At 36.5% G+C, this 11,662-nt stretch overlaps 1 protein-coding gene across 1 annotated transcript in view; it reads left to right on the top strand.

The window, feature by feature from the left end:
- ZNF331 (zinc finger protein 331) overlaps positions 1–11,427 on the top strand; it is a 33,365-nt gene extending 21,938 nt beyond the window's left edge. The window contains exons 6-7 of the mRNA XM_081514538.1: positions 4,874–5,106; positions 5,251–11,427. Of these exons, the coding sequence (XP_081370664.1) occupies positions 4,874–5,106; positions 5,251–5,314 (297 nt within the window). The 3' untranslated portion in view covers positions 5,315–11,427. The remainder of the gene's footprint in view (positions 1–4,873; positions 5,107–5,250) is intronic.
- The last annotated feature ends 235 nt before the right edge of the window (positions 11,428–11,662 follow it).

Below are 11,662 nucleotides of genomic sequence, written 5' to 3' on the forward strand. Positions count from 1 at the left end.
TCTTTGTTTTTAGTTGGCTTTGAAATATGAACAGGCAACTGTATTCAGTAGAGATACCCAGTTTTGTAACCAGACATTTTCATCAGTCAAATCAGATTCTTTTCCCTTACATGTTATTGCGAGATATTGAGTATAGTTCCCTGTGCTATCCGTTGGCATTCATTGATTATCTATTTTATATATACTACAGTATATCTGGGCTTCCCAGGTGGCACTAGCGGTAAAGAACATACCTGCCAGTGCAGGGAGACATGAAAGGCGGGTTCGATCCCTGGGTTGGGACGATCCCCTGGGGGAGGGCATGGCAACCCACTCCAGTATTCTTGCCTGGAGAATCCTATGGACAAAAGAGCCTGGTGGGCCATGGTCGAACAAGACTGAAGCAACCTTGCACGCACATGCACAGTGTATATGTTAACCCCAAACTCCTAATTATGTGTTGGGAGCAGTTCTGGATCTACTGCCGGATGACAAAGTCACGGCACCACTCAAGAAGAAACTGCAAAGCGGTTTCTCTCCAGGATCAGAAGCTTCACTCCTTCCTGTTTCTATGCCTTTGTTGTGGCTAGCTGTGTTTCTTTCCTTGTTGGCAGGATTTAAAGGGGCTTCTGTAGTGATTTCACGAGAGTTTAGGGAAAAGAAAAATGATCCTCTGTCCCAAAGAAATATTCCCCAAATGATTAAACCTACTGAGGCCCTTGGCTGATGGGTCCCTAACACTCAGCCAGGGAGTAAGGCCATGTTCATTTAAAAAACAAGCCCTAAGCCTATTGTGATTTGGCCTCATGAGGAGATTATTATTGATGACTGAAAACTTGGATCATGTATTAAGAAAAATTACAGAAACTAAGCCAATTGCCTTTTCTCATAAAGATTGGGACGCTAGAGATATTTGTTCCTCCCCCCGCCCCCAGAACCTGAACACAGACAAAAGGAAATATGTGAGTCATATTGCAGGTGGTTTCAGGGTAGACTGTGAAAGATTTGTTTTTGCCACAACTAGTCAAGTGAAGCAGTGGGAGTGGAGAAGGAACAAAGAAATCTGTAACTGGCTGTGATCAATTAATTGTAAACACCACTGCACTTGGACCAGCCTCCAGTTGTGTGTATATTAATTCTCTTGCTGCTGACAACTTTTCTGAAGTTAAAGGCCATTGCTCAAACCACACAGGGATATCTGATTTCCAAGTTATGGGGTCAGCAGTATGAACAATGGCCTCTCCTATAAATTTGGATATCCTAAACCTTGTCTATGAGGAGGTGGCTGAAGTTGAATAGGGGATTGCATTCCCTGCTGATATTTACCCAAACCCTTGGAGGAGTCATACTTCATTTGCAACATTTGAGCTGTAACCTTATCATCAGGACTATATAGCAACATTCCCATCTGAGACAAAATATCTCTTCCCCACAAGGTGAAAGGAGGAGTAGGTATTACATAAGGTTGAAAGGTTCCTGTCTGACCTTCTTCCTCTACCCATGACAATATTTGTGAACTCTTAACCACTAAAGGTGCTTTACCTAGGCCAATTAATTCATTTGTTGTGGTTTTTGTGGGCCAGGCATTAGGCCAGTCTTTCCCTGCTATACAAGAAACATCTGCTCCAGTGTCTCGGAGCCCTTTAATCTTTTTTCCATTGACCTTTAATTCTTTCATAGGCCTATTATGAGTTATATTTTGAACCCAAAACACCATATCACTAGAGCCAAAACCCTTATCCCTTCTTTTTGCTGTTGTTGCAGAATCCCCCATAGAGTGATAAGGTAATAACAGGAGTTGAGCTCTTCTTTGGTTTTTATATATTTGTCAGGTTTTTGTAGGAGGTGTTATCATCACTTGAATTTCCCCAGTATAATCTGAATCAATAACTCCAGGTATGACAGTTATCCCTTACAGGGAAAGTGAGCTTCTTCCTAAAATAATCCCCACTAATCCTTTGGGTAAAGGCCCCTTTATTCCAGTTGGTATTTTTACTGTTGGGGAATCTGGGGTTAATATTGTTGAGGTGGTGGAACTGAGGTCCAATCCTGCATTCCCTGGGGTTGCTCTGCAGAGTTCCGTGATGGAATGAAGGGGATGAATGGGTTGAGGGAAGATGCCCCTTTCATTGTTGGGGCCAGGGGCTGGCCCCTCTGTCCATTTTCCTGATTACTAAGATTAGCGTTATTGGTCCAGGACTCCGGCAATTATGTTTGTTTTTCTAATGAACAGGTCCTCTTTGTGGAGTAAAGGAAGACTCCCTGGGCTAGGTGTGAATGAATGAAGCAGATGACACAAGTGAGAGGTCTAAAGATTACAGAGGAAGCCAGACTAAAAATTTGGTTTGGGAAAATCTGCTTCATTAGAATGATCTTTGAGAAACCTGAATTTATTTCTGTTGTTGTCATAGAGGGAGTTCTCCTGCCTAGTTCTTGGGCTCTTAAACCTCCCTGTGTTCTTCAGCTCCAGTGGTTTTCCCTCACATTCACTGAAAGCCAAAACCTTCCTCCTGGTCTGTGAGGACCTGCAGGATCTGGCTGCTCTTCCACTGCTTTGGAGGACCTAAGAAACGCTGCCAACAGTTCTGACAAACTCTGTGTTAAACCCTTTTAAAGTTCTGTGTCTGCCTCAAGTCAGTCAGGTGTGAGGAGAGTCCTGGAGATACTGAGATTAGTTGACAAAAATTCCAGAAATACTGGGAACAGATATATGCTTCCTGCATTCTAATTTCTGATCGAAATTTCAAACATGAGTCTCCAAAGTTCAGACTCATTTCATCAGAATGTAAAGCACCTCCCTAAAGTCATAAAGTGTTATCCTCAATTTCTACCTCCCAATTTTCTTTTACTTCATATGAATGAACAATAGACATTTTAAAAAATTCCATTCCCCCCCCCCTTTTTTTTAGATTGGAGGAAATTGCTTTACAATGTTGTGATGATCTCTGTCATACATCAACACAAATCAATCATAGTTTTATATATATATATATATATATATATATATATATATATATATATATATATATATCTTCACTCCCACTTGAGCCTCCCTCCCATGCCCATTCTACTCCTTGAGATTGTCACAGAGTAAAGTAAGTCAGAAAAAGAAAAACAAATATCGTATATTAATGCATATGTATGGAATTGAGAGAAATAGTACTAATGAACACTAGACATTTTAAGTGTATTTGCCCCAATTGTAAAACCATTTAATGTATCTATTAACTCATAGAATTCACTTTTTTAAACTTCTCTTTAACTTTTTATTTTATACTAGAATGTAGCCAACTAACAAAAATGAGATAATTTAAGCTGAACAACAAAGGGACTCAGCCAACATATGTATGTATGAATTCTCCCCCAAAATTCCATCCCATCCAGGCTGTCACACAATGTTGAGCAAAGTTCCCTGTGCTATGCAGTAGGTCCTTGCTGGTTATCCAGTTTAAAAATAGCCATGTGTACATATTGTTCCCTTATGGAGAATTGATGTTAATTTTTCTTAGTGTTGCTGGAGTAATCCAGTTAATTCATCTACTCGAGGTTTTTTTTAAATTACTCTTTTAGTCTACTTAATAGTTGTAGGATTTTTATTTCACTCACACTAATATCTAAGGGGTTCTGTTTCCAGAAATTCAATCTTTTTTTTTTTTTTGAGATCTTCAAATTTTTTTGTAGTTTTGTTCAGAGTAGCATGATATAATTATTTTTAGCTCTATGGTATCAATTATTATGTCTCTATTTTTATTTCTCATTTTAGTTGCATCTCATCTCTTCTTAATCTGGCTAAGAGTTTGTCAATATTGCATACAATTGTAAAGCGTATTCACTCAAAGTACTAAATAGGATCTTGGTTATTTGTTATCTTTCAGTGATATCTTCTCATGACATCCAATGTTTGTTTCCAAAGAAGCCATGCATAGAAATTCATGTGTAATGTGCTGGGAAATTCTGAGAGCTCTTGGCTTGGAAATTTACACTTAATGAAAGGCTAGGAATGTAAGGGGGCCTGTGAAGGGCCAAAAGGATGTTATTTTGGATGTAACCAAGTTGGGACAATTACTCATAATGAAAACATGATTTCCAAAAGAAACTGAGGATATACATCAAATTGGGAAAAATTTCATTGGAAGTCAGTAATTTGGGCAGAAAAATAAGTTTTTGGAAGACCCACATGATTAAAAAATATAAGTATATTCTCTGAATGAATTTTAGAAAACATGGAAAATCATCTAGCCTATGCTACAAATAATTACCCAGACCAGTATGAATATAGGTGTGCATTAAACAGTCAGTCATACATGTCTGGAAGCCAGAGATTTGAAAATGAAGGAAGAAAATCTCACTATGATCCATTTGAGAGATCCTTTAGTGAGGGCTCATTATTTTCTCACCAACAAACATTTTCTCCCTATTCCAATATCTGTAATGTTGATAATAATGAGAGAGACTTTATCCAACCACCATCATTCAATGGGTATTATTACATGGAACAGCCTTCCCTGTATAATCCAACAAATGAGGCCTTAAGCAACAGCTCCATCTTCTATCATTACAACAGTATTTATGATGGAGCCAGAATCTACCCAAGTCTTGAACCTGGGAATCACTTTGACCAAGACTCAGGTCTCATGAAGTATCAGAGAACTCAGTGTTCAGAGAACCATGGTAAAAGGAATTAATGTAGTAATATACTTTATCAAAGTTCAAATCTTATTACACAGGAGACCATCCACATTGGAGAGAAGAATTGCACATTTAGTGAATGCGGTGGAGTTCTCGACCTGTCTTCAAAACTTAGCATCAGGAAAGTCATACTAGGAAAGAACATTACAAGTGTAATACATGTGGGAAAGTCTTTAATAAATCATCAAGTCTAAAGAGATATTAGAAAATTCATACTGAAGGGAAACCTTACAAATGTACAGAATGTGGCAAAGCCTTTAACTGGTGTTCCTCTCTTGTGCAGCATCAGCGAATTCATACTGGAGAGAAGCCTTACAAATGTAAAGAATGTGACAAAGCCTTCAACTGTTACTCAAATATTACTAAACATCAGAGAATTCATACTGGAGAGAAGCCTTACAAATGTACAAAATGTGGCAAAGCCTTTAACAGGCATTCGTATCTTGTTCATCAATGAATTCACACTGGAAAGGAGCCTTACAAATGTACAGAATGTGGAAGGCCTTTAATTGCCACTCAAACCTTACTCGACATAAGTGAATTCATACAAATGTAAATAATGTGACAAAGACTTGAAGTGAGCCATCACCTCACTCAGCATCAGAGAGTGTATGCTGGGGAGAGACCCTACAAATGTAATGAGTGATGAAAGAGTTTTGTCCTAAATATACACATCAGGAAACGCTAGATAGTTCATACTGGGAAGAACAATTAATGATCTGAAAAATATAGGAAAGTATTTAATTTAAGAAAATAAGGCATAAATAAATATCAGAAAATTCATAGTAGATAGCATTCAGTCAATAACCCTTTTCTGGTATTGATATATATGTTCCTATTGCCATTTTCTTAATTGTTTGGGGTTGATTTTGTAGACCTTTTTTCTTCTCTTCTATTTCTTGACGATATAAGAAATAAATAGGAACATATATATCAGTATAGGAACGTATATATCAATAATTACTTTAAATGTAAATAGATTAAATGCTCCAACCAAAAGACACAGACTGGCTGAATGGATTCAAAAATAAGACACATACATATGCTGTCTACAAAAAACCCACTCCAGACCTGAAGACACATTTAGAATGAAAGTGAGAGGATGGAAAAATATATTTCATGCTAATGTGAAGCAAAATAAAGCTGGAGTAGCAATCCTTATATCAGACAAAATAGAATTTAAAATAAAGAATATTACAAGAGATAAACTGGAAATAAGATTGCCGGGAGAAATATCAATAACTTCAGATATGCAGATGACACCACCCTTATGGCAGAAAGTGAAGAAGAACTAAAGAGTCTCTTGAAGAAAGTGAAAGAGGAGAGTGAAAAAGTTGGTTTAAAGCTCAACATTCAGAAAACTAAGATCATGGCATCCAGTCCCATCACTTCATGGCAAATAGACGAGTAAACAGTGAAAACAGTGGCTGACTTTATTTCTCTGGGCTCCAAAATCACTGCAGATGGTGATTGCAGCCATGAAATTAAAAGATGCTTACTCCTTGGAAGGAAAGTTATGACCAACCTAGACAGCATATTGAAAAGCAGAGACATTACTTTGTCAACAAAAGCCCATCTAGTCAAGGCGATGGTTTTTCCAGTGGTCATGTATGGATGTGAGATTTGGACTATAAAGAAAGCTGAGCGCAGAAGAATTGATGCTTTTCAACTGTGGCGTTGGAGAAGACTCTTGAGAGTCCCGTGAACTGCAAGGAGATCCAACCAGTCCATCCTAAAGGAAATCAGTCCTGAATATTCATTGAAAGGACTGATGCCGAAGCTGAAACTCCAATACTTTGGCCACCTGATGTAAAGAGCTGACTTATTTGAAAAGACCCTGATGTTGGGAAAGATTGCGAGCAGGAGGAGAAGGGGATGACAGAGGATGAGATGGTTGGATGGCATCACTGACTCAATGGACATGGGTTTGGGTGGACTCTGGGAGTTGGTGATGGACAGGGAGGCCTGGCCTGCTGCAGTTCATGGGGTTGCAAAAGTTGACATGGGGTCGCAAAGACATGACTGAGTTACTGAACTGAATTGAACAAGAGATAAGGAAGGACACTACATAATGATCAAGGGATCAGTCCAAGAGGAAGGCAACAATTAATTGTAAATGTCTACGCACCCAACATAGGAACACCTCAATACATAAGACAAACACTAACAGACATAAAAGGAGAAACTGACAATAACACAATAATAGTAGGAGACTTTAACACCCCATTCACGCCAATGGACAGATCATCAAAACAGAAAATAAGGAAACACAAGTCTTAAATGATACATTAGATGAGATGAATCTCATTGATATCTTCAGGACATCCCATCCAAATGCAGAAGAATACACCTTCTTCTCAAGTGCACATGGAATATTCTCCAGGATAGACCACATTTTGGGTCACAAGTCAAACCTCAGTAAATTTAAGAAAATTGAAATTGTATCAAGCATCTTCTCTGACAACAACACTATGAGGATAGATATCAATTACAAGAAAAAAACTGTAAGAAACATAAACACGTGGAGATTAAACAATACGTTTCTAAATAACCAACAGGTTACTGAAGAAATAAAAAAGGAAATCAAAAAATTTATAGAAACAAACGACAATGAGAGCATGACAACTCAAAGCCTATGGGATGCAGCAAAAGCAGTTCTAAGAGGGAAGTTTATAGCAACACAGTCCTACCTCAAGAAACAAGAAAAACATCAAACAGACAACCTAACTTTACACCTAAAGCAACTGGAAAAAGAAGAACAAAAAATTAGTAGAAGGAAAGAAATCATAAAGATCAGAACAGAAATAAATGAAAAAGAAATGAAAGAAACAATAGTAAAGATTAATAAAACTAAACGCTGGTTCCTTGAGAAGATAAACAAAATTGACAAACCTTTGGCCAGACTCATCAAGAAAAAAAGAAGAATCAAATCAACAAAATTAGAAATGAAAAAGAACAGGTTACAGCAGACAATGCAGAATTACAAAGAATTATAAGAGACCATTATGAACAACTATATGGCAATAAAATGGATAACCTAAAAGAAATGGACAGATTATTGGAAAAGTTCAATCTCCCAAGACAGAACCAGGAAGATATAGAAATTATGAACAACCCAGTTACAAGCACTGATATTGAAGCTGTGATCAAAAATCTCCCAAAAAACAAGCCCAGGATCAGAGGACTTCACAGGAGAATTCTGTCAAACATTTAGACAAGAGCTAATGCCTATCCTTCTAAAACTCTTTCAAAAAATTGCAGAGGAAGGAACACTGCCAAACTCATTCTACAAGGCCACCATCACCCTGATACCAAAACCAGAAAAAGACAACACAAAAAAAGAAAACTATAGGCCAATATCACTGATGAACATAGATGCAAAAATCCTCAACAAAATTTTAGCAAACAGAATTCAGCAACACATCAAAAAGCTCATATACCATGATCAAGTTGTGTTTATTCCAGGGATGCAAGGATTCTTCAATATATGCAAATCAATCAGTGTGATACACCATATTAACAAATTGAAAGATAAAAACCATATGATCATCTCAATAGATGCAGAAAAGATCTTTGACAAAATTCAGCACCCATTTATGGTTAAAATTCTTCAAAAAATGGGCGTAGAAGGAACCTACATCAACATATATGATAAGCCTACAGCAAACATTATTCTCAATGGTGAAAAATTGAAAGCATTCCCCCTAAGATCAGGAACAAGACAAGGGTGTCCACTTTCACCACCATTATTCCACATAGTTCTGGAAGTCCTAGATACAGCAATCAGAATTAAAAAAAAAGAAAAGGAATCCAGATTGGAAAAGAGTTAAAGCTCTCACTGTTTGCAGATGACACGATACTATAGGTGAGAAACCCTAAAGATAGAAAATTACTAGAGCTAATCAGTGAATTAGCAAAGTTGCAGGATACAAAATCAATACACAAAAATCACTTGTATTTCTGTATACTAACAATGAAAAATCAGAAAGAGAAATTAAGAAATCAAGCCCATTCACCATTGGAACAAAAAGAAATATCTAGGAATAAACTTATCTAAGGAGACAAAAGAACTGTACATAGAAAATCATAAGACACTAATGAAAGAAATCAAAGATGATGTAAACAGATGGAGAGATATTCCATGTTCCTGGGTAGGAAGAATCAATATTGTGAAAATGACTATACTACCAAATGCAATCTACAGATTTAATGTGATCCCTATCAAATTAGCAATGGTATTTTTCACAGAACTAGAACAAAAAAATTTACAATTCATATGGAAACACAAAAGATCCTGAATAGCCAAAGCAGTCTTGAGAAAGAAGAATGGATCTGAAGGAATCAACCTTCCTGACTTCAGTTTATACTACAAAGCTACAGTCATCAAGATACTATGGTACTGGCACAAAAACAGAAATACAAACCAATGGAACAAGATAGAAATCCCAGAAATAAACCCATGCATCTATGGGTACCTTATTTTTGACAAAAGAGGCAAGAATATACAATGGGGCAATGACAGCCTCTTCAATAAATGGTGCTGGGAAAACTGGACAGCTACACATAAAAGAATGAAATTAGAACACTTCCTAACACCATACACAAAGATAAACTCAAGATGGATTAAAGACCTAAATGTAAGACCAGAAATTATGAAACTCTTAGAGGAAAACATAGGTAGAACACTTGATGACGTAAATCAAAGCAAGATCCTCTATGACCCACCTCCTAGAGTAACAGAAATAAAAACAAAAGTAAACAAGTGGGACCTGATTAAACTTAAAAACTTTTCCATAGCAAAGGAAACTATAAGCAAGGTGAAAAGACAACCCTCAGAATGGAAGAAAATAATAGTAAATGAAACAACTGAAAAAGGATTAATTTCCAAAATATACAAGCAGCTCATAAAACTCAATACCAGAAAAACAAACAACCCAATCAAAAAAGCAGGAAAAAGACCTAAACACACATTTCTCCAAAGAAGACATACAGATGGCTAACAAACAGATGAAAAGATGCTCAACATCACTCATTACTAGAGAAATGGAAATCAAAACTACAATGAGACTAACCCTAACCCTAACCTCACACAGTCAGAATGGCCATCATCAAAGTCTACAAACAACAAACGCTGGAGAGGGTGTGCAGAAGGCTCTTGCACTGTTGGCGGGAATGTAAATTGATACGGCCACTGTGGAAGACGGTATGGAGATTCCTTAAAAAACTAGGAATAAAACCACCATATGACCCAGCAATCCCACTCTTAGGCATACACTCTGAGGAAACCAAAATTGAAAAACACTCATGTATCCCATTGTTCACTGCAGCACAATTTACAATAGCTAGAACATGGAAGTAACTTAGATGTCCATCGACAGATGAATGGATAAAGAAGTTGTGGTACATATACACAATGGAATATTTCTCAGCATTAAAAAAGAACGCCTTTGAGTCAGTTTTAATGAGGTGGATTAACCCAGAACCTATTATACAGAATGAAGTCAGAAAGAGAAAGATAAATATTGTATTCTAACACATATGTATACGGAATCTAGAAAAATGGTACTGAAGAATCTATTTAAAGGGCAGCAGTGGAGAAATAGACATAAAGAATAGACTTATGGACATGGGGAGAGGGGAGGAGAGGGTGAGGTGTATGGAAAGAGCAACATGGAAACTTACATTACCATATGTAAAATAGAGAGCCAACAGGAATTTTCTGTATGGCTAAGGAAACACAAACAGGGGCTCTGTATCAACCTAGAGGGGTGGGATGGGAGGGAGATGGGAGGGAGTTTCAAAAGGGAGGGGGTGTATGTATACCTATGGCTAACTCATGTTGAAGTTTGACAGAAAACAACAAAATTCTGTAAATCAATTATCCTTCAATAAAAAAATTAATTAAAAAAATAACCGTTTTCTGGTATTACTTTAAATCAGGATATTATAGAGACTAATCCAAAGTTAAAACACTTAGAAAAACTATTTGTTAATATGGATCACAGGATTAAGGTGAGAGATGTTTGACAATATAATTAGTATCATTGTTCCTTATAATATTATTATATGAAAATGAAATTTAATATGATTTGACTCTTAATTTATTACATGCTATGACAGTTTCTAGTGTGAACTCAAAGTTTTGATTATTGCTGCCTCAAAGGTAAGAGAAGCCCTAAATTAGGTGGGAATTATTTATATCTAATTTTCCATTGAAGACTAAGAACACTGAAATGTAAAATGTACAATGAAAATCTAAATGGAGATGCTGTTTGTCATTAAAGTAAAACATTTTTCTGTGTCACCATAGATAAGTGTTTCGGGAAACAGTCTTGTTCTTAAAGTAAGACAGAGGACCATTCTAAATTTTAAACAGCTGTGCTAGTCTTTTAAAATGATAAAAAGATTGTAGTTCATTAAAAATGTCAAATATTTAATAACAGCAATAGCCAGAAGTCATGAATATTACTCGATATGATTGAAATTAAGACATTTTCATGGATATTCAAGAAAAGTACAGGCAACTTTTCACTAAAGCTCATAAAATTAATTTACATTCTTGTTTACTAAATGATTACATGAATTTTGTAAACTATGGGGATCCTAATTCTCAGCTCCTTTTATCAGAAGAACAAGAGTGTTTTTGAAAGCTCATCATCTTTTGATTTAGGATCATACTGTGGATTTTGAAAGGCTGAATTTAGAGTATGTGTGTTCTTAATATATGTTAATTAATAAAACTGAGCAGTTTTTAATGTCTTTAGCTTGTGTAATTAGTCAAGCGTTTACCGTGCAACCAACATTAACCTCTCCCACCTTATTTAAAGTTGTAGGTAAAAGACAGCATCTGGGTACATGGGGAGATGACTCTCTAGTAATCCCTTTTCTTACTGGCTTTAAATCTCAAATAATTTGAGATTGTGTTCACCATCATTTGTATATTGTGTCATTTTCTCCTTTTTGTAACCACTGGGACACTGTGGTGGTCATAATA

Source organism: Giraffa tippelskirchi, chromosome 7, assembly GCF_054371585.1.
Source record: "Giraffa tippelskirchi isolate mGirTip1 chromosome 7, T2T-mGirTip1v1.2.pri, whole genome shotgun sequence".
In the NCBI taxonomy this organism is placed as follows: Eukaryota; Metazoa; Chordata; class Mammalia; order Artiodactyla; family Giraffidae; genus Giraffa; species Giraffa tippelskirchi.